The 23,421-nt window shown below is 36.8% G+C and overlaps 2 protein-coding genes across 6 annotated transcripts; one reads left to right on the top strand and one right to left on the bottom strand.

Annotated features, from left to right (window-relative positions):
• Positions 1-8: 8 nt before the first annotated feature.
• slc2a6 (solute carrier family 2 member 6) lies at positions 9-6,700 on the bottom strand. Its single transcript, XM_058784949.1, is given in 13 exon segments — positions 9-631; positions 848-993; positions 1,300-1,476; positions 1,564-1,672; positions 1,763-1,909; positions 2,191-2,314; positions 2,316-2,361; positions 2,364-2,399; positions 2,546-2,645; positions 5,181-5,387; positions 5,490-5,643; positions 5,732-5,845; positions 6,689-6,700. Coding segments are annotated over 12 exon segments (1,467 nt in total). The 5' UTR covers positions 5,791-5,845; positions 6,689-6,700; the 3' UTR covers positions 9-469.
• A 56-nt stretch (positions 6,701-6,756) lies between these two features.
• kif2a (kinesin family member 2a) lies at positions 6,757-23,350 on the top strand. 5 transcript variants are annotated; one of them, XR_009272500.1, is made up of 21 exons: positions 6,757-7,001; positions 8,894-8,988; positions 9,214-9,336; positions 9,424-9,478; positions 10,768-10,896; positions 11,998-12,101; positions 12,240-12,335; positions 14,752-14,806; positions 14,889-15,051; positions 15,161-15,251; positions 15,412-15,475; positions 15,562-15,653; positions 15,853-15,995; positions 16,451-16,655; positions 16,770-16,880; positions 16,978-17,045; positions 17,279-17,362; positions 19,509-19,659; positions 21,804-21,905; positions 22,019-22,224; positions 22,312-23,350. XR_009272500.1 is itself a non-coding variant. In XM_058784946.1 (21 exons), the coding sequence occupies exons 1-21, from the start codon at positions 6,941-6,943 to the stop codon at positions 22,395-22,397; spliced, it is 2,211 nt and encodes a 736-aa protein (XP_058640929.1). In that variant the 5' UTR covers positions 6,759-6,940; the 3' UTR covers positions 22,398-23,350. The 5 variants fall into 5 exon arrangements, 4 of the variants coding, with proteins under 4 accessions (XP_058640929.1, XP_058640927.1, XP_058640931.1 ...); XM_058784946.1 differs by having other exon boundaries at positions 6,759-7,001; positions 12,001-12,101; positions 22,089-22,224; XM_058784944.1 differs by having other exon boundaries at positions 6,759-7,001; positions 22,089-22,224.
• The last annotated feature ends 71 nt before the right edge of the window (positions 23,351-23,421 follow it).

Here is a 23,421-nt window from a genome sequence, read left to right as displayed (position 1 = left end):
CTGGACAAACACATTTTGTGCAATATAAGTTTAGTTTGGTCATGGTCACAATGATGAAAACAATTGCGGAACAATGAAAGAGAAGTGAAGTGCCCAGTCACATGTTAAGAATGATAGAGACCTTATATATTCAGGATATACATACACACATTTATTGATATCCTTTACATGAGTGTGCACTCATATACAGTACATCCTTATAATAAATGTACATTGGACAGATTTTACATATTAATGTATTTACATCAGAGTAACATTCATAAAGCCACTATGTAGCTCAAATATCTAAATATACATAAAGACAATGCAATATATAAATGTGTATTATTTGGCACCACCCAGTCGTTTTATCTCATCACATTCAACTCAGACAGCAAACTCACAACTTGAGTAAAACATAGTTTCTTTTGTTGTGGCTCTGTAGATTAAATAGTGCCACAGCACTGCTGCTAAGTCCAAAATGGACATTTCAAGAATCAAGAATGGTGAATGTTCGGCCAGTCCTGAAAAAGTTCTCAATCTCCTCCAGAGTCCGGCCTTTAGTTTCTGGCACACATTTAGCAGTGAAAATTATATTCACCACAGAGACGACACAGAAGAACAAGAAAGGTGCAAAGAGTCCATAGGATTCCTATATGAAAAGATATATGTTATCAAGTTTGCGTTTTATAGCTGTACAATCAGAGGAAACATAATTATGTATAACATGAGTATTATCAAGAGAAGCTTGTATTATTTTTTAATGATCTTGAACAATGATCATGTTGTTGTATGTGCTATTAGGTAAGATAAAAATAGGTATTTTTCCAATTCCTGTTTCTATGTGTGTAAAAGAGATTTAGCTCACCACCACATGCATGAAGAGTTGTGTCAGAACAAAGGCTGTGATCCAGCTAACACCAACGCACAAACCAGATGCTACACCACGTGCGCCCAGAGGTAAAATCTCTGACATTAGCAGCCATGTGATTGGACCCCAACCCATAGCGTAACCTGCATGGGAGATTTCAATGACGTTATGCTGCATGTTATTTCACATGAGGAAATGGAACTAGAACTAATTCTAAAAGTGATGTAATCCAGTCCTGCCAAAATTATTGTTTCTCTGATTTAAAAAAATCCACTTTAAGCCATTTCAAAATTTTAATGTGTGACTTTATCACCCCTAAACTGCAGTGTTGTAATAATCAACAAGTTCCTTATCTGTCATTTTGAGATCCACAAAAAGCGTTTACAGTAAGTCAAAGTGAACTGGTCACACTGTATATGAACAAACTTCCTGAAACCAAGAAAACTCACCAAATATGATGACCATAGAGCTTATTAGAGGAATCAGAGTTATTGGATCGAAGGCAGGGCCTGTTAAGCCTCCATAAGTGCTCTTCAAGCCCTCAGTTACAGTAAGATTGCCATGGTTGCACTGTGTTTTGTGAGTGTACATGGTCATTGAAAGCGTGGCTAGATACATCAAAAATCCTGAAGGAATAAAAGATGATTTTGGTATTTTTTCCAATGAATTACATTTACCAAATATAATACTTTTATTGTTAATTCTACACAAACCTGAGGTGAACAGTAGAGCTTTTCGACCTGCTCTGTCCATCAAACTGGCTGCGATAGCGACAGACATCAATCTTACAGCTCCCACTATCGCTGCATCATATTTCGGTTCCTGAATGGGAATCAAACATACATTTTTTTAGATGGATAAATGTGCTTTCAGGCATTCCACAGTGTGAATGAATGAATCTTTGAGACATACCAGTGATATAGCTGTCATGTGGAAGATGGGCTCCAGATATACCAGAATTGGGGTTATACCAGTCATCTGCTGCAAGAATCTCATGGTGACTGAGATTAGAATTGGTTTATAGTATAAAGGCATTTTAAGATCACTCCATTGAACGCCCTGTTGGAGAGAACATGCAAGTCATTTAATATTCTATTTTTATATAATGCATATTTAAATTTTTGTTTTATTACAAGCAATAGTTGGCAGCCCCCTGCAATACTGCAGAAAATGACCAACATCTTTGAAATAGGTTGTAGTCATGCTATGTTAATATGCACCAAAAAATCTGATTAAAATTGATCCAATTTTCTCTTATTGAATTCTATCTGCATGACCTAATGATGTTATGGCAAACCACCCTGACAACATGATGTAATCCACCGCAATGTGCCTTTTACCTGAGAATTGATACTGCGCTCAATCTTATCAAACTCGGTCAAGTAATCAGAATTGGGGCCTCTGAGCCATTCTAGCGATTTAACTGCTCTTGCTCTGTTTCCTTTCATGATGTGGTAACGCGGGAGGTCGGCATGAAGCAAAGAAAATCATCATGATAACGACAGGGATCTCCCGGCCACAGCCAGCCACCTCCACGGCAAAACCAAGCCTGGAGAGAGAAGATAAAATAGCATAATTTTTCAAAGAACATACAGGATAATGTATCTGAAAAATGCTTGGAAATTCTTGAAAGTGTCGGAGAAAGTGTGTTTCATCATACAACCAAAATAACCTGAGAAATATGAGCTCTCTCACCAAAAGCATAGAGTGCTAGACTTCCAAAGACAGCTGTGATCTGAGGACATGAACCTAGTGCACCCCTCACAGACGGGTGTGAAATCTCTGACACATAAACCTGTGTGAAAAGATATCAGCTGATATTGTTAATGAGATCCATTATGCACAAAACTGCAACCACTAATATATTATGATGTTTCTTTAATTAAATCCCACGTTACAATGAAATTCTTATTTGTAGGCTATATCTAACAACACGTAACATGCATTCAGTAAGTAAATCAGATCTCATGGACTCTGCAAATTACATTTACATTTATTCATTTACCAAAGCGACTTACAACTGAGAAATATAATTCGAGAAATAAATCGGATTCAAACGAATACAGGGTTTATGCAGGATTATGAAGGTCAATTTTAAATTTTCTTTTTATGTCAATATGTTCTTTAAATTTAATCGGAGCCCACAATGCCACAAAGCCCAAAACTTCAAAGTCTGATACAACTTTCTACGGATTTCCATGATAAACAGAGGTGTAAAATACTTGAGTAATTTTACTTGATTACTTTAGTACTATTTTGGGGATCTGTACTTTATTCAAGTAGAATTTAAACTGATTAATTGTACTTTTACTTGATTACATTTCTGAAGAAAAAACTGTACTTTTTACTCCTTTTTTGAAAAGTACATTACATTTTTATTTTATCTTATGCACATTAAATATGGTAAACGGAAGCTCAAACGTGAGTGCTTGACGTGAGAACCAATGATCATTGTTTTCATGCATCAAGCACACACATTTCTACTCAGTTTCATCAGGTAAATGTCTGGCTTCAAAAGTTCACCATCAAATATGAGGAAGCATATTGAGGTAGCAAAGTTGAGTTTTCCCAAAAAATGTTTTATTCATTATTCATTCTGTTTTCATAAAGCCATTAGCTGTGTAATATATTGGCTGAATGCACAAGATTGAGTGCAAATAAAATCAGTGATGAGAATTTAAATACAATTAATATTTTTGTGGAATATATATATTTTTTAATTAAATAAAAATCTCCAAAAGTGTTTAAATAAACATTGTAAGTTTAATTAATTGTAATTCATGTTTAGTGGTGTTGTTACCAGGAAGTGGATAAGTTGTATTTATAATATGTCATTATATGACACATTGAGTAGGAATTAGGAACGTCAATGAATTCTTTTTTTAAATTGTAATAATTACATGATTTGCTCATTAATTAATCTAATTAGTCACAAATAATCATGTATCAATATTTGCTGAGAAAAAAACTCTAAATGCCCCAAATAAACAATTAAAAGATTAATTATCCTTTTAGACAGTGACGTTGAATAGACAACACACAAAAAATTGGCCTTTCAAAACGTTAATGTTGTAATTCTATGACTCTCCTCATTAATTCAACACATTCTTGTATTCTGAATATGTTTCTAGCATCTGAACCACTGCTCTTCAAAGGGATAGTTCACCCAAAAATGAAAATTCTTTCATCATTTACTGACCCTCATGTCATCCCAGATGTTTATGACTTTCTTTCTTCAGATGAACACAAGCAAATAGCAAGGGGACAGAACGACTTCAGAAACCACACAAAGTGAACATGACGGTCAAGTTTAAAATATCAGTATATTTGTATCCTTCTTACATGCCTATCGTTTCACTTAAGAAGACACTGATTCATTAACAGGGGATGAAGTGTCATTTTTGGATGTCCCATACACATGATTTTTTCTAAAACTCTTAGTTTGTGTTCATCTGATAAATCAAAGTCATGTGGGAAGGCATGAGGGTGGAAAGGATGGAGTTTCCTTTTAATCCCTTTCCCTGTATTTTGCTGTGCTGCATTTTAATTGTTGTAGATATACCTGTTTGACCTGTGCCACTGCATTTTGTTTCATTTTCTCCCTTTAACCAAACTTCTGAACGTCTGTCAGAAAAGAAAGTACTTCTACTTTTCAAAGACTTGAGTACAATTTAAAAATTGAACTTTTTTACTTTTACTAAAGTGTGTTTTTGGCCAGATACTTGTACTTCACTGTACTTTCACTTGAGTAAAATTTTTTAGTACTTTTTACACCTCTGATGATAAATAGCTTAAGGCTTGAATACATCTGCTCTCAAACACTAGAATATTAAAATAACTTTTACTGTACCGGATATTTGTGTTTTAAACAAACTCAATTTCTCAGAAAACAAAACTTCATTTCTTCATTTTGAATCTCAAGTCAATGTAACTTCATTTAAGGACGTTTAGATATTTACATTAGAAAACAAGAGAAAAATACAGAGGAAGAGATTTAATGCTATGACTTTATCAAGACTTTCTGCTCTGATTTAAGACCTTTTTAAAATCTGCAGAAACCCTGTAATAACTCATAAATTTAAGTCTCTGGTTGTCGACTGATTCATTCAGTTCTCATTTGTTCATAAATGAATAGCTACACAGTTTTTGTTTTTGCATACATGCTTATTGACAATATTTATTATCATTATTACATGCCATCCAGCATTTTATCTCATAAGATTCAAATCAGACTGCAAACTTACTAAAAACTAAAAAAAAAAAAAACTTTTAGCAGTGGCACTGTTATAATGCTATCTCTATAAACAAGACGGAACAACAGAAAACTTACAGGAATAGATCCAGCAGTGATACCACCAGCGATGCCAGTCAGAAATCGGCCCCATAATAACATCCAAAAGTTTTGTGCGGCCCCCATCACAAGGAGACCTACAGCAGATGGAACTCCTGACAACATGATGCTTATTTTTCTCCCAACTCTGTCATTCAGCACCATGGCACTAACACCCCCTAAGGCTGCTCCAAGGGTGAAAATGGACTAATAAACAAAAGAGAAACTAGTTACAAAGATGTATTTTTACTGTATGTTGTTTATACCTGAACACATCTTCCATATCTTTAGACACATTAATGATCTTACACCAAACCATGATATCTGATGGATGTCCATTTGCAGCCGAGGGTCATCACCCTTTTGAAGATGGGGGATGACAGGGGAAGGGAATACTAAGGCAAACCCAAAATTGAAATTGCCCAGAACAGCTGAAAATACCGCAAGGAAGAGCTTTCCATGTCTAGAGAGTATAAACAATCAAATAAATAAAGTTTGATTACGACAGCATAAATCGAAAACAAAGAAGGACAAAGGAACGATTGAGTCACCTGAGTCGAGCTGGGTTGTTTCTAATTAATGCGGTGGCTTCATCCGGACTGTCTTCCATCTCTCCTCCGCTTCACCCTGCAGACTGAACCGCTTTAATGCTCGAATGGGTATAACTGAAAGCAAGTGAAAGTACAAGCCCATTTTTGCAATCCTGGGTTTTCTATATAGGGACAAAAAATGAAGGAAGCAAACGCCAGAACTTCCTCAACTCAGATTAGAGTGTGTTAAGGTTAAGCAATCAGAAATTTCCAGTCAGCTGCCACAACGCCATTCAGAAACAGAAAACGACTCGCTTTTGACACTATCAGATGTTTCGCGTGATTGCTGTGACTTTTGAATCATCCCAGTTATTCGAATCTTTTTAATCAACTAATAAAAAAGATTCATTTGGTGCAGTACTTTAGTGTTAAAAGTGATTCAGTGAATCACTCGCTAAAATGATTCATTAAAAATGAGTCTTTCACGAACGAAATAAGTCTTATACTTTATTAAAATGTCTACCACGAACGTACATATATCTACTAAGAAACTCTATTAAGAATAACTCTATCTGTCTATCTGTCCGTCTATCTAGGCTATATCTATCTGTCAGTAACAATGCTCATTGCATTTTTTCCTTTTTGTTCAAGTGATTTTAGCCAATATGAAATACTGAATACAAAACTACATAATTTTGACCAGCTAATTAATAGTTCGTTCCTTGATATGTGGGATATTTTTTTATTCCTCATCTGACTCAATTCAACTCACGTTTATTTGTATAGCGCTTTTACGATACACATCATTGCAAAGCAGCTTCACAGAAAACGAAGGTTTCTGCAAAAACGAAGTTTATCATCCTGCAACTATTTCAGTGAGCCTACTGTCAACACAAAGAGCACAAGCATCAACATGTTTTAATTTTTGCCAGCAACAACCTCCCGGCTTCCTCCGCTTATTGTGGTTGCTAAGGTTACCTCAACTTAGACCGCCAGCTGCTTCTAGCCAATCCTGACGCAGGAGGCGGGGCTAATGGAGGAAAACACTCAAGTCGAGCTTCCCCCGCGCACGCGCTCTGTACTCTCTGCCTCTTTTATGTCTGGCGCTGTGGCCGCCTCCCGGTTTTGAGCAACACGGAACAACAAATGTGAAAAATTCAAACACAAACACTGTTTTTAGGTCCCACACACCCGTTTATTTGAGTGTTTCCTTCGGCCCATGAATTAGCCATGGCGGTGAACTTCGGCAAGATCGTCGTGGGGATTTATGTGGAGATAAAGCGCAGCGATGGTGAGTTCATATTTGGGTCGCTTGTAACCGTCCGTTAAAGTCGTTTCCCCGGTTCGGCTAACGGATGCTAACGTTACCACTCAACAAACCTGACATAAATTATAGTTTTAGGTGGTCGGGCCTAGTATAAATCGATATATGGCGTTAAGTTAAGTCTGTTGGTGCTGGTTGCCGGGGTAGTTAACGAGCTTGTGTCAATCAACAGTGCAACTGTAGGTTTACGTTAGCCACCTGCTAAACCCGGGTGGAGTTTGTTTAGATTCATAATGTGTGCGATCATATTTGATTTCAGCCCAGGCTTACTTGATGTAGATTAGTGGGGGGTTATTTATGTGTTGTATTGGTAGGGAATATAATCATGTAAGTACTGTAGATTCTAGATTCATGTGGGTTAGCCATCTTAAGTCACTTGCAAATGAATGTTTTGTTTTACAGATTGGTTGTAAATAAGTGTGGACAGAGGGAAGTTGCTGGTTTCATTCAAACCAGCTGGTTTGTTTAGCTTGGAGTCTTAAACCCAACATAAGTTTGGATGCTACTCACTTCACATTAGTCACAAATTTGAGGTTATAATGACATCAGAGAGTTTAAATAGTCATAATAATTTGATACTTTATAAAAATAATAATTTGAAGATGACAAGTAAGTTCCTGTTGAATTTATGTGATGTGTCATTCTTTAAGTTCAGAGATTAAACTCCATCCTAGTGGCCAAAGGAAACATTGACAGTTTGGAATCAGTTGCATTATTATTATTGTTATCAGATGTATAAATATATTACCAATATTCACACTTTAGACACTCAAAAATTGAACCAAACAGTGCCTTTCACATGTGAAGTAACCTGTTTGATGTACTGTTTTGGACAACTACTTAAATTTGTAAGTAACAAAATTTTTTTTAGGTTAGTAAGGTTTATAATATAATACAAAGATGAAAACTTTTTTCCATTTAGAAAACTAACAACCACAACAACTTTAAATAACAGCAGTAGTAATTCTACTAATATTACTTTTACTAATCGTAATCATTGTTGTTTTTATTATCATTAATAATAGTACAGCATTCACTGAATATTTTGTTTTAAATATTTGTAGATTAATTGTAATTTAGTTAATCAAACAGAAGTAAAGCACACGCTGGTTCTGAATGTGTTTAAGGATAAAAGGATCAATTTCTGCTAATGATGTCTCAGTACAGAGTTAGTAAATCTAGTTTTGGTGTCTCGTAGTGGCTTTTCATTGGTATTGGCATAAATACAATTTGCAAGACTGTCAGAAGAGATTATGATTTTATCTCTTTGAGAAGGCTGTGTTATATTTAACTTCAGCTTGTAGCAAAGAAACAAGTGAGCCTGGGTCTGTTGACGTGTTAGACAAACCACTCCTGTCTCTTTGGGAAGTTTCGTGTATTGCGCGTAATAGAGATGAATTTTGACAAGCTCTCTGAAGATGAACAGTGCTTGTGACATCTTTAAACAGAGGAGGTCTCTAATGTCATAAAGATTTGCCTTTACTTCAAACTGAGTCTTAACTTTTCTTTTGGCCTGATGTTGCATGCAGGGGTTTTAAATAGCTTGTTTTATGGCAGGATAATTTGTGCTTTTTCTTGCTGATGCCGCTGTTGAATAATTGCAGGGATGTCGACGTGTGAGTAGGAATAGCTCTGAATAATAGATACGGAACGTGGCTGTTTGTTTTCAGTGATGCTCTGATACTTTTCAGTAGCTATTAGCACAAGTTCTGAAGTGTCCTCAGAAGCAGATTGCTGTTGACTTGCCATCTTGTACATAAACTTTTTTCAAGTTCCCATTAGATGTGTAAAATTTCAAAATGGATACATGAATGTTTTCAATTTGCCTTTCACACTTAGAGGTGTTGGGTTTCTTACAGGGCGAATACACCAGGCCATGGTGACCTCTTTAAATGAAGATAATGAAAGTGTTACTGTGGAATGGATAGAAAATGGAGACACTAAAGGAAAAGAGGTAAGTCTAGCAGCCTCTCAATAATGGATAGAACAACATTCTGGTGTTGTTAGGGTACTGTATGAAACTCTCAGATATTACGTGGACACAAGCTGTGTTTCTTTCAAATATGAATTATGTTGTCATGTACCCTGTACCATTTTTCTCCTTAGGATATCCTGCATGATTTGGATAAAAGATCAGATTTCTTGTAATGTTCACAGCCTGTTCATTTTTTCGTAACAGATTGATTTGGAGTGCATATTCTCCCTAAATCCAGATGTTGGTCCAGAAGAGGAGATTTCCTTGAGCCCTGTTACACCACCGCCTCCTACACCCAGCTCTGTGAAGGTCAACAAAATCCCTAAGGTTTGTACTAGGCCAGAGTTAAGTGTTGAACTTGCATTCTAATTGTTTGCAACATTTGAACCTTTTTGTACAATTGTTTGTGTGCAGAATCGTAGAACTATTGCACCGGGAAGGAGTGAAATCCCATGCAGAGACAACAGAGGTATATTTATAGTTATATGACTCAGGAATAGGGCTGCACAATAAATCAAAATAAGTTATGAATTGCGGTACGGCAGTCTGCAATTATTAATCTGCAAAAGTGATTTAGGGGAGAAAAAAAAAAGTAGCGTGCACGTGCTGGATGCTTCAGAATGAAGGGCCGGCACATGTACGTGTCAGGCTCATGATGCAGTGTTTTCAGAGAGTGCACACTCCACAAGCACCTCATTTTGACGGGGTACACTGAATTTGTTATAACATGCACTGGGAACAACTTTTTTCCTCGGTTGCCCAGTTCTAAACATTTTTAGTGCTAAATGTTAGTATGCAAATCTAATGGACTGTAATAAATTTAATTGGCTTAATGTGAAGTCTTCTTTTACTGTAAAGCATATTTTATTTGAAATACTTTAAGTAATAATAGGCAATGTCATTATACAAAAATTACATTAATGGACATTAAAAAAGCTTCTCCTTGGAAAATATTAGAATTTCAAATTTGATATAGATTTTATGTAACTTTTGTTGTTGTTATTGTTTGTTTGTTTTTGTAATTTTGTTTTAAGACAAATGAAAGATCACGACAGATGTATATTGTTATTGTACAACAAAAAACAGATGTTAAAGTCAACATGAAATGGAAATTCCCCATCAACCTCTTCATCTATTTTCCATTTTATTCTTATTGTGAACTATACATTTATGTACACATTTAATTTTTATTGATGTAGTAATTTTTAACAAAAATGTCAGTCTTCAGTCAAACTCAGTCTTCCAGTGCAAGATATTCTCTCTTTGATAACATATGCCAGACTTCTTCAGTCGTTTAGGCCGCTTAAACCCCACCGCTTTCTTACAGTTGAAATATTGCATTCAGATCTGTTTCTGTGCTGTCAACAACTGATAGATTGAACCACGTCCTCCACTCTTTTTCCCCCATAATCCATTTTACTTGGATGTAAGTTACAATATGGAAGAAAAGATCTTTGTGACCTTGACAGAAATTTGAATCATAGCCAAAATAGTCACACAATTGCTGAGTTGGCATGCTCAAGCAAATAGAGTGATGTTTGAATGTTTTACATATAGTGACTGTTTTGCAACACATGACTTATAGTTATGTCAGCATACTAAGATGGCTGTGTTTCAAAACTTGGTGAGCTGTCAACTTAAGCAGCATTTTTGTCCATCATAGGCATGTTTGAGTACTCCTGTGATGCCTCAGTTTTCGGACATAGTCTTTGTTTGTCCGAGTGTGATTTGGTGACTCTTGTGTGTTCTTTTTTAAAGTTGGCTCGACTCGGGGACGGCCGGCCCAGCAGCAACAGCCAGAATCAGCACCCCCTCCACCAATACAACAGCCCTCTCAGCCCACACAGAGCCAGACCCAAAGTCAGATAACTCAGCAACAACAAAACGGTAATATGACACTCCTCAGTGCTTTTCAATCTGTTCCTGTCAACCCCCTTTTCCCCACAGGAAAACGCTGAAAGGACTGAGGCCTCCTGCGCAGGATGCGTATAATGCATCCTTTTAGAGTCTGAATTTTGCAGTAAACCTTAACCTTGCTCATCTGTCTGTATCTTGGCTCAAATCTGTGGGGTGTGGTTTGGCTACCCCGGCCGCCCCTCTGAATGTCAGTGACTGTTTGTGACCGGGCAGGCTTGACCTGACTCTGAACCTTCCTGATTAATCCTCTTGCTTTGAATTTATGAAGCTTACAAGAGTCTGTCTGCTGAATTAATCTGGAATCAAAATGCTCAAACTGTTTTCTATGTGCAACATGATGCTGTGCATCCTTTGGGTGGAATTACAATTGTTCGGTTTAATTTGCTTGTTTTGTGCTGGGTTGGGCCAAAATTGATTCACAGATATGTTGCAATTCTTTCTCTGAATTGCAGTTCACCCAAGAATGAAAATCTGCTTAAAGGGTCATATGATGTTGCTAAAAAAGAACATTATTTTGTAATGCAATGTGGTTACGCGGTTTGAGGTTCAAAAAACACATTATTTTCCACATACTGTACATTATTGTTGCTCCTCTATGCTCCGCCTTTCTGAAACGCGCCGATTTTTACAAAGCTCATCGTTCTGAGAAGCAAGGTGTTCTGTGTTCAAACTGCACACTGTTTTGAGTAGATTAAATTAATCAGTCAGATGAATATTAATGCCTTCATTATGAAGCCTAATCTTTTAATCCATGTTCCGATGATACTATTGTTTGCAAGTAACAGTAGTAATGTAGCAAGTAGTAAAGTAATAGTAGCAGGGTATGTTGCAGACAGCAAAATGACTTTGGAAAAAGTCTGCTCAGAGAATAGAGCTCTTTAAGATGGAGAGGGCTGTTGGCGCTACCATGTGCCAGCTGCCAGAGGCTCTGGCTTGCCTCTATAGCCACTCTGTCTGCACACATACACACTTATATTAGAGAGAGATACACAGTTGGAGGAGGCGGGCTGAAAGAGAGGAAATGGTTGTTTCCTTTGTTAAAATGGAATTGTGTGTTGTTCTGCTCTCTAGCAGCAAGGAGGAAGTCGAACTGTGTAAAGGAAGTGGAAAAATTGCAGGAGAAGAGGGAGAGACGTAGGCTACAGCAACAGGAACTGAGAGAAAAGCGTGCACAGGTAAGACTTCTCATCTTTCTGTCATTATATCTCTCTGCCTCGTCTCTCAGCTTTTAATTGTGTATGTGTCAGGTTTGACAAATAGATTAGTTCACCTGCTGGTGTTCCTAATGTGAATGTGCTTGTTTTGTTTTTAAGGAAATTGATACAACGATTCCAAACTATGAAATACTGCAGATGATCCGAGACTTCAGAGCAAGTTTGGACTATCGACCACTAACCACGACAGATTTGGTAAGTATTGATCAATTAATGTCTGGGTCATATTTAAAATAAAATAAATACAAGAATGAATGAATTAATGACATTTTATTTGACAAACACAGCTATCATGTATCAATTTTTCCACATTATTTTTATATTATTATTATTGTTAGTTAATTTTTTATTCATTATTTTATTTTTATAATGATTATTTATTCAGAATTTTTACTCCATATGAGCTTTGGGGGGAATGCAACCCAGACATACTCATGCATTTGACCTTTTAATGATGATAATAGTAGTAATACAGAAAAAATATATATATAATGTCATTAATATAATATATTATACTACGGGGCCGTTGAATGCTTGAATCTGATTGGCTGACGAACGTTCTAAGGTGTGCAATTATTTTCAGGGAAATGCACGGCGAACGTAGTTCCAGGCAGCTCTTGACCACATTACATGACCATATCACGTCGCCAAATAATTTCAGTTAATTTAAAGGTCTTACAACAGCAAAATAACCAAAACCCACAACGACACTGGCCAAACAAATAAATATAGTAAGCAACAGTGTTGGGTAAGTTACAAAAAAAGTAATCCACTACAAATTACTAATTACTTGTTTAAAATTGTAATTTGATTACATTACTGATTACTGCATTTAAAAAGTAATCAGATTACTAATTACTTTTCTTTTCAAGTTATCAAACCTAAAAAATACACTACAAAGAGAAAGTCATAGTTCTTTCATTAATTTCATATTGACTGAAAAAAATACGTAAGTAGGCCTATTATTTGTATACCCTGATTCACTCTCAATATCAACAAAACTTTTCTCTTTTTTTTTTTGGTTTTGTAAAATAAAGAAAACAAATGCTTTCTGCATTCTCAGTCTCCGTGAATATCTTCCTGAAATGAGTCACTAAAATGAACGAAAATTACATAAGAAATACAGTATATCTAAAGAAAGCTTGAAGTGTCTATTATTAAATGAAGTAAGATATTCTCTGATAAAATAATCCATATGAAACCAACGCGAGGTCCAGTCTTTCCCGTCTGAGCTCACCTATAATGTGATCATGCCCACGCACATCGCACGCTATATAATCATCCACACGAAACCAAGCTTGAGACGTGCGAACATGTAAACGCTCACGTCACCTCTGTAGAAAGATTCAAGTTCATTTTGGCTACTTTTCGTTTTTGGAAGAAGCGCTGTGAGGAATAAGCCTTGAATTGTGATGCCGACGCGGTTTAATCCAGCGGTTGATCTCATTCTGATGAGTCATTTATTTTTCACTTTATTAGTGACACACAACACATTCACTTGTTGAACTTTTCCCAAACTATAATGCCAGACTAAAATATGTAGAGTGGAACATTTTAAATATGATAGGCAACCTTTCATTGCATCTAAATGTTGTAGGACTCTCATTTTAGCTCGCATTCTCCGGTGATTTATTAAAGGGCATACTGACAAATGCAGTGTTTAAAAAAAAAAATGAAGTAAAAATCATGTTTTGCGTAAACATGATTTTTACTTCATTTTTTTTTTTAAACATTGCATTTGTAACTTAAGTAACGTAATTTTATTGACATAAGTAACAGTAATCAAATTAAATACATTTAAAATGTAACTCATTACTTTACTGCGTTACCAGGAAAAGTAATTAGATTACAGTAACGCGTTACTGAGTAATGCGTTATACCCAACTCTGATAAGAAATATTATAAAAACAACAGATCATTTCCATGTTTTTGCCACAAAATTATGTTTTATTATGTACGGAAAGCACATACTCTCTCTTCCTCACACAAGCACATACAGTTTGCACATACGCTAACATACGCGCTAATGTTGTAAGCGCTACTCTGACGATTTTATCAGTAACAGTAAGTTTAACAACTTAAAAACTGACTTCTCACAAGCAAGGTAACAACTGCGTTGTTCTTGAAGAAAATGAACTTCGCTATTAGTTTCACTATTAGTAACGTTGGAGACATTAGCCGAACACTTTTGAGAGATGCACACAGACTCACAGAGGTAATTCACATGCTCTCTCTCTCTTTCTCGCTCTAATACCTTAGTTATTAACTATCATTATTGCATTAGTCTGCTATCAACAGCTCAAGCCTCGTTACTAGGTCTAAAATGACGTTTTGGAATTAGCAACGGAGGCGATGGATGAGATGTGGAAGAAATTAATCCTACTCACAATAGCGTTTTAAGTACAAAAACCAGACAAATACCTTGAAATACTGATCTGATGGCATGGCAACCGTAGTATAAGCGGAATAATTGACTTCGGGTTGTTGAATTATTAGAAAAATATTTCATCAATTATTCCTTACTTATTAGTAAGAAAAAAGTATTTCATTTTTGAACGTTAAGTAAAACATTTTATTAAGAGAAATAAAGTGTAATTCATTTTTTCGACAGATTGAGGAGCACAGAATATGCGTTTGTGTTAGGAAACGACCCCTCAATAAAAAAGGTAATGCCTCAGACATTTGTACTTCTTTTTGGTTTTTGATTGCCCTATGTATGTTGTAATTTATTTCTCATTTGTGTTGTAGAATTGACGGTAAAGGACCTAGATGTGATCACTATTCCAAGTAAAGATGTTGTCATGGTCCATGAACCAAAACAGAAGGTGGACCTGACTCGATACCTAGAGAACCAAACGTTCCGCTTTGATTATGCCTTTGATGACAGCACAACAAATGAAATGGTTTACAGGTAGAGGATGATTTCCTTCATTGTTCATTAAACATGAATCTTTAACCAAAAAGTATGTCGGGAATTAGTCACTGTTGGGAGTTAAATCTTTTAACTGTTTTCTTCACAGGTTTACTGCGAGACCCCTTGTGGAAACCATCTTTGATAGAGGAATGGCCACATGCTTTGCTTATGGCCAAACAGGAAGTGGAAAAACTCATGTAAGAAGTATTTATTTTATATAATTGAGTTTTTTTTTTTTTAAATTACAGTTTGTACAGTTTACTAGTTTTTGTTCTGAAAATGGCCACAACTTCATTTTTTATTTTTTATATATCAGAGTAATAAGACATAAATCTCATCGATTGATTTGTGTTTTAGACCATGGGTGGAGATTTTTCAGGAAAGAACCAGGATTGTTCAAAAGGAATCTATGCATTAGCTGGTAATTGATGGTTTTTTTGGTCCTGTAATTTCTTCAGTCTTTTTCTTTCAAGCAAACTCATTCATCTACATGTTTTACACCAACAGCTAGAGATGTTTTTCTCATGCTGAAGAAACCAAACTATAAGAAGCTGGATCTTCAGGTTTACGCAACTTTCTTTGAAATTTACAGTGGAAAGGCAAGTGGCTCTTAGTTACATTCTCTTTTCGTTGATCCAGAATGTGTTGAGAATACCATTTGAAGAATTGTACACATCCATTGATTGATTTGTTTTTGATTATCAGGAAGGTTTTTGAAAATTCGTTACTAATGGTTGTGACAAAATAAAGCCTATTTTAAAAATAGGACAAGTCTTTCAAAGTATTTTTCTTCTTTAGGTATTTGATCTGTTGAATCGTAAGGCTAAGCTACGTGTGCTAGAAGATGGGAAGCAGCAGGTCCAGGTGGTTGGTCTTCAGGAGCGTGAGGTCAAATGCACTGAGGATGTCCTCAAACTCATTGAAATAGGGAACAGTTGCAGGTAAAACAATGTTCACTGAATATTGCTGTAGTTATTGGCTGCTGTATCTTTTCCTTAAAGCTGCAGTCCATAACCTTTGAACTGTGTGCGTCTTGCTGAAGAACATTGTAGAAGCTACTTCTGGAGCTACTTCTCTCTTTTTATGTCTATGACGAATCACGCAGGTACTGGGCTACTCTGCAGCGGTTCCCCAGTACCAGTCTGAAATAGTCCAAATATAAGGACTTATTATAGGTGTACCGTAATGATTCAGGATAAGCCAAAAACACAGTTTGGAAAATGGATACATGATGTACTCGCTTATTATATTCATTTTGTAAATTTTGAAAAACGAAAAAGTTACGGACTGCAGCTTTAACAATTTATGGTATTTTAATCTGTAATTAGGCCACACAATGTCTTGGTATAAGTCAGACACTCCTGACTTAAATTTCACCTTTTATCTTCCATTTTAGGACCTCAGGTCAGACATCAGCCAATGCCCACTCATCCCGTAGCCATGCTGTCTTCCAAATCATTCTACGAAGAAAGGGCAAAATGCATGGCAAATTCTCACTCATTGATCTGGCGGGTAACGAACGTGGAGCAGACACGTCCAGCGCTGATCGGCAGACTCGTTTAGAGGGAGCCGAAATCAACAAGAGTCTTTTGGCTCTGAAGGTCAGCACCTTAAAAATGCCACCCAAGAGCAAGGGTCAGCAACCATTTGGCCATTCGGTACAATTTTGAAATTTCCTAGTAAATCACTGTGATCTTGCATGTCCCATGTATTAGGAATGTATCAGGGCTCTGGGTCGTAATAAGCCTCACACCCCATTCAGAGCGAGCAAGCTCACACAGGTCCTCAGAGACTCATTCATTGGCGAGAACTCCAGGACATGCATGGTAAGTTTGATTAAGCTATCCTTCTTGAACATTGGGATTTGGCTAAGTTTACTTTTGCCTGTTTGCACAGCTCTAATTGTGACTTATGTCTGATCAGATCGCCACCATTTCTCCTGGCATGGCTTCCTGTGAGAACACGCTAAACACTCTGAGATATGCCAACAGGTAAGGACATGGCACTGTGCATTTGTAAAAAAAGAAGTTGAGTAGAAATCTTACCAATGTAGCTTCTAGCTGTTTAAGGCAATCTCAGTCAAGTTGTTGTTTTTACCAATGAGTTGACAAGCTAGTGCCAAATTGGGAAAAAGTCTTGTCATAATTATACATCTCTCCTGATCGGCTGTGCTCTTCTCTCTCTGTCTTGCTCTTTTTCTCTGTTCTGTCTTGACTGTCTTCAGAGTAAAGGAGTTTGGGATTAGCCCCTCTGACATCCCCTTCTCTCAGGGGGGAGGAAGTCGCTCTGAACCCTCTCCTACCTATGAGTATGAGCACATATCTATGCAGCTTCCCACCTTATACTTAGTTAGATACACTGCAGCAGTGTTGGGGACTAACTAAAACTAGTGATAGAAGTTACTAACATTTTTCAGTAGCGTAACCAAACTCTTTTCAACATCTAGCTTTTTCACGAACAAGCAGTGAAAAAAGACAAACTTCTAAATCATTCTTTTTGGTACACTGTAGAGAGGCCCATTCACACCGATAACTATATTAGCGTCCACAACAACTCATGATAACAATCTGTTTATTATAAGCACGCACTGCAGTTCTGTCTTCTGCCACTTCAAATACTCGAACTCTTTAAAGCAGGATGGATTCTGATTGGCTGTCAATGTTTTTATCATTCATCAGCTAGAAAAAAAAAAACTTTGGGACATTTAATTTTAGCAAATCACTTTATTCTAACTAGGGATGTCAAAAGTATCACTACTTGAAAAATGTTAGAGTATTGTCAAATTTCACTTATTTGCGATCAACTATTAAACTTTTTGTCACGAGAACCAGAGAAACTTGAGGTTGTGTGTCATCACAACCTTAGATCACTTTCAGTGAACTACTTCAAAAAAAGGTTTACTTACTCTGTAATCTCTGTATAAAATTTTACAACTTGTGTTTATCCTTATGCTTAGTTAAATGCTGTTTTAAATAAGGGTGTTTTATTAGATATTTTAGTGCTTGTTGTGACCTTAATTGAGATGTTCATTGTTTTAGTCTCAGATAAATACTGCTCTGATTCCAAATATAGATACATTTATTATTATTATTAAAGTTACATAATAATAAATATATTAGCATCTTAAATAGCTTCACTCATCTTTTTTTTTTTTTGTTAGTAACTTGTAGTGTAGGGAATAGGGGTGTAACGATATATGAATCGCGGTTGAACGATTCACGGGATTTTTCCAAATGGAAGTGATCATCCCTATCCCCTTGGAGTGGGGACTTGGGAGTGAGCAGGGCACGTGCGTGTCATTATGTAGTCGTTTGGAATGCACTTGGTGAAGGGAGCGTAATTTCCTCATTATCTTCAGCTGGGATGTTCCCGTGACAACGCAGCACAATGTGCGTCAGCAGATTCGCTGGCGGACAACCGCATAAAAAAAACATTTCATAATTTAAAAAGTTTTATATATATTATTTTTTATATATTATATAGCATATTTTAAAAACTTTTTAAAATATAAAATGTATGTTTATTTGCAACAGTTATGCTAACAACAATAAAAAGACTATTGACATTTAAACAGCGACATCTGCTGACGCACACCGTGCTGTGTTGTCACGGGAACATCCCAGCTGCAGATAATGAGGAAATTACGCTCCTTCACCAAGTGCGTTCCAAACGACTACATAATGACACGCACGTGCCCTGCTCACTCCCAAGTCCCCACTCCAAGGGGATAGGGATGATCACTTCCATTTGGAAAATGCCAGTGAATCGTTCAACCGCGATTCGTGTATCGTTACACCCCTAGTAGGGAACAATGTTTTACATTTATAGCTTGGCAATCAGTTTCAATGTAGCTTCCCCAGCACTGCTCAGTAGACAACCAACATCCCGCATTGGCTTGCAACCAAAGCATGGAAATACTCATGCACTGCAATGTATATAACCACAGTCTGTTTCATTTTATTAGAAACACTCACGTCTCACACTAATGGCTGTGCTTTTGGTGTAAACATTTTTCATTTCCCCTCTGATCTGCTGTCATTTCATTTCTTTAACCCTGGGAATGTCTGGCATATCTGTGGTGCTGTCGTCCTTACTTCCCCTTTAGAAATATTTCATAATGAATATTAATACACATAAACACTGTACACAATTAATAAAAATTAGATGACACCATAAACAGTTGCGTAAGCTGCTCAAATTGCTGCAATTTATATGCCCAACTGCACCTATGGGAATTCTGATGTCTGTATTTTTTTTAGTTGCATTAAAAAACAAACTGTCATAAAAGTTTTTGAAATAATGTAAGGTTCTGTTTTAAAATAAGGCAGGAGTATGCAGTGTCGCAGCCAAAACAAGCATCTCAGTTGAGTCCTGTGACCTGTGCATGGTGTCATTTAGGTCAGCATGATTGCTCTAAAAACATCATCATAAATGCTGTCAATCTGTGCATTTAGAGTGAAGGAGCTGACCGTCGATCCCAATGCTGTGACAGAGGGAGTCCGCCCCAATGTCAACGCCATCAACCAGCTGGACATCATGGATGAGGAATGGGATTTGGGCAACTCCCCTCAGAGAGATGACCTCAAACTGCTCTGTGAACAGAATGTAAAAACAAATCTGTTCCTAGTACTTCCTCTGCTTTAAAATGCATGCATGATGACACTGTAATGACACCTACTCCAGTGATATTTTTAGAAGTGTAATTTGTGTCCGTTACTGTTTACATAAATTATATTATAAATAGTGGTGGGCCGTTATCGGCGTTAACGTGCTGCGTTAACGTGAGACTCTTATCGGGCGATTAAAAAAATATCGCCGTTAATCTATTCTCAAAGTTGGGTTGGGAGCTGGGTCTATACTACGCAAGCTATGATGACTTTCACCTGATATTTTAGCGCGGATGTATACCTAGCCGAATTGCACTGTAGGGGGCGAGAACGAGTCTTCGAACCTGTGTGTATGCGTGCTAACATGGATGCAGCTATGAAGCCGCCGGGTTTGCTTCAGGGAAAATTTATTTTTAAGAAGCTTCCCAATGGAAATCGGCAAGTCATTTCTGTCTCTACGTTACATGGTCGCGCTCTCTGTATCGCGCGCACAGCGGAGTTCCGCCCCGGTTCGCACACACACGCACACACACACACACACAAACAAACGTAAGCGCACACACAAGTGAGCACACTCCCACTACTATTTGTAAATATTAAGCCGCAAAACGTCTATCTAAATATGACTTCTGTGTGTCTCTGTGTTAATGTATGGCGCAGACGCGCGGGTTTGTTCACTACTCATACAGAAGCCCGCGTGACGCTTGCGGCGATATTAACGTCTGTCGTCTCACTAAATGAGGACATAAATACATGAACAACATCTCCAGAACTGCTCTGAGAGTCACTTCATGAGCATTCGAGCGTTTCATTTGAGAAAAACTATCCTCACGGCAACCTGTCAAAATAAAAGTTCGGTTTCACTTGAAGACATTGGGCAGAACATAATAGGCTACTACTACTAAAACTATTAAAACCTTATCTTTAAGGAATAATCATACAATGTCTTCAATGTTATTATCAATATTAAATTCTTGATGACTGCTAGTTGTTTACTTATCTACTTGGCAGAATTCAAATGAGCCATTTTAATCTAGATTAATCTAGATTAATTCCAAGATTACAGTGAGATTAATCTAGATTAAAAAAATTAATCTATGCCCACCACTAATTATAAATGTCACTTGATAAATTTAATACATCCTTGCTAAATAGTAAGTATTCATTTAAAAAGAAAAAGAAAGAAAGATCAACCCTCCTAACCCTGTAGTTTTCCAACTAATTATACCTTTTGTTTTCTGTGCAGATTCATATATTTATACAGTTCAAAAGTTTACATCCCCCTTTCAGAATCTGCAAAATGTTATTTTACCAAAATAAGAGGGATCATACAAAATACATGTTATTGTTTATTTGGTACCGACCTGAATAAGATATTTCACATAAAAGATGTTCAAACGCTGACTGATGATCCAGAAGGAAAAAAAGTTTTCACCCCCGGCTCTTAATACAAGGTTTTTCCTTCTGGAGCCTCAGTGAAAGCTTGAACCTTCTGTAATAGTTGCATGTGAGTCCCTCAGTTGTCCTCAGTGTGAAAAGATGGATCTCAAAATCATACAGTCATCATTGGAAAGGGTTCAAATACACAAAAATGCTGGAAAACCAAAGAATTTGTGGGACCTGAAGGATTTTTCTGAAGGACAGCAAGCAGTTTAACTGTTCAGGACAAACAAGGGACTCGTGAACAACTATCACTAAACAAAAAAACACAGCTGTGGATCATTCAGTATTGAGAAATAAACTTTTGAACGGGGTCATTTTTATAAATTCAACTATTATTTTCTCTTGTGGACTATATGTAAACGTCTTTTATGTGAAATATCTTATTCAGATGAGTACTAAATAAACAATATCATGCATTTTTTTTATGATCCCACTTATTTTGGTAAAATGATTAACAAGATTCTGAAAGGGGGGTGTAAACTTTTGACCTCAACTGTACGTGCCTATAAAGGCTTTATTTTTTGTTATCAGTGTATTCATGCTTTATATATTGCATGTCATTAATAAGCATAAGGCTGAAACCATAAACGGGAAAATTAGGCAGGTAATCGATTTGATGTCTCAGATATTATGGACCGGACACCATTAAGACTTTTTGTAATTTAGGTAGGATAAAAGCTTATGTTTGAATATTGACAGGAAGAGGAAGTCTCCCCTCAGCTCTTCACGTTCCACGAGGCGGTGTCTCAGCTGGTGGAGATGGAGGAGCAGGTTCTGGAAGACCACAGGGCTGTGTTTCAGGTGTTTATTGCCCGAAGGTCCCCTTCACACTTGAGCTTTTTAGTCCAGTTGATGTCAGCGTTTGGTTTGTTGTGCTTCTTTTTTCTGAACTCTTCACTTTCGTTTGTACTCAGATACGGTTCAGTCCCAAAACTGAAAAAAGGGAATTGCTAATGATGATGTTCACACTATATGTGCTGACAGGAGTCTATCAGATGGCTTGAGGATGAGAAGGTTCTGCTGGAGATGACCGAGGAGGTGGACTACGACGTGGACTCCTACTCTTCTCAGCTGGAGCAGATTCTTGACCAGAAGATTGAGATCCTTATTGAGCTCAGAGGTAAAGCATTCTCTAGAATGTTCTTTCCGTTCAGTTTTCCCCTGATGGAATGATTATTAATGGATGTGTGTCTGCTTGTATTATCAGATAAAGTGAGGTCATTCCGTTCTACTCTCCAAGAGGAGGAACAAGCCAGCAAGCAGATTAACCCCAAGCGGCCCCGTGCGCTGTAGCCTGGAACACACTCACGGAGAAACGACGAACACAAGAGTCCTGTAGGCTTCTTGATAGTATTCAGAAGTATTCTGAAGAAACCTTTCCTACTTTCACATGTGAAATAAAGCGTTAGGTAATTCTCTTACAAATCAGCAGAGGATAAAATAAGGGGATTTTTCTGATCATTAAAACCCTTGAATGATTGTGAGGAAAGCTTTAGAATTTTTTTATTAGTATCGATTTTATTTATTTTACTTTTTCATTGTAGGTTAAGGGTACAGACTTGTATCAGTTGATACTCACATGTTCTACCCTTTGGGGTTGTTTTTTTTTTTTTTTTTTTAGTTGTACCACTGAAATCCTTCCTTCAAAGTTCTAAATTGTATGCATGAACACTCTGCAACAGTTTATCACTCCGTTCCTAGCATGACTGACTTGGTTCATCTGCACTTTAAATAACATTGTTTTTTGGGGGTCCGTTTACCGTACTTGGCACGGTGTATGTTTCTGTTGATTGGCTGTTTACTCTTTCACTTTGCCATTTCTTGAAGGTTCAATAGATGAAGTTAAAGAAGTTCTCGAAGAAGCATAAAATGCACTGGGAGAAAGTCTTGAGGTTATGTAAATGAATGTGAGAAATGTCAGCAGTTAGTTTTGTTGGTTTATCAATGACCGCTGTCACTTTTCCACATGATATTCTCTTTGCCGTCTCTCTCATCTGTTCATCTGTAGAACGTTTTCGTGCCATATCATGTTTCCTTGTGGAAAGGAAGTTAACAGTCCACCAACTTAGTGTTTTGCTTTTAAAACTTCCCAACATTCTCACATCTCATATTAAAATTTGTACAATGTTATAACTTTCAGCAAGATTCTCCTAACAAATAGGGAATACCACTTATCTGCTGCTGAGGTTTTCAGTGTTGGCACCTCTCAATTCAGTGGTTGCTAAATAAAGAATGATTCAACAAAATTCTGCCTTTTTATCCTGTTTCCTGACTTTCGTTTATATATATATATATATATTATTCCTAATTTAAGAGT

The sequence above is a fragment of the Onychostoma macrolepis genome, chromosome 08 (assembly GCF_012432095.1).
Source record: "Onychostoma macrolepis isolate SWU-2019 chromosome 08, ASM1243209v1, whole genome shotgun sequence".
Taxonomy (NCBI): Eukaryota; Metazoa; Chordata; class Actinopteri; order Cypriniformes; family Cyprinidae; genus Onychostoma; species Onychostoma macrolepis.
This window is presented reverse-complemented; position numbering and strand designations above follow the sequence as displayed.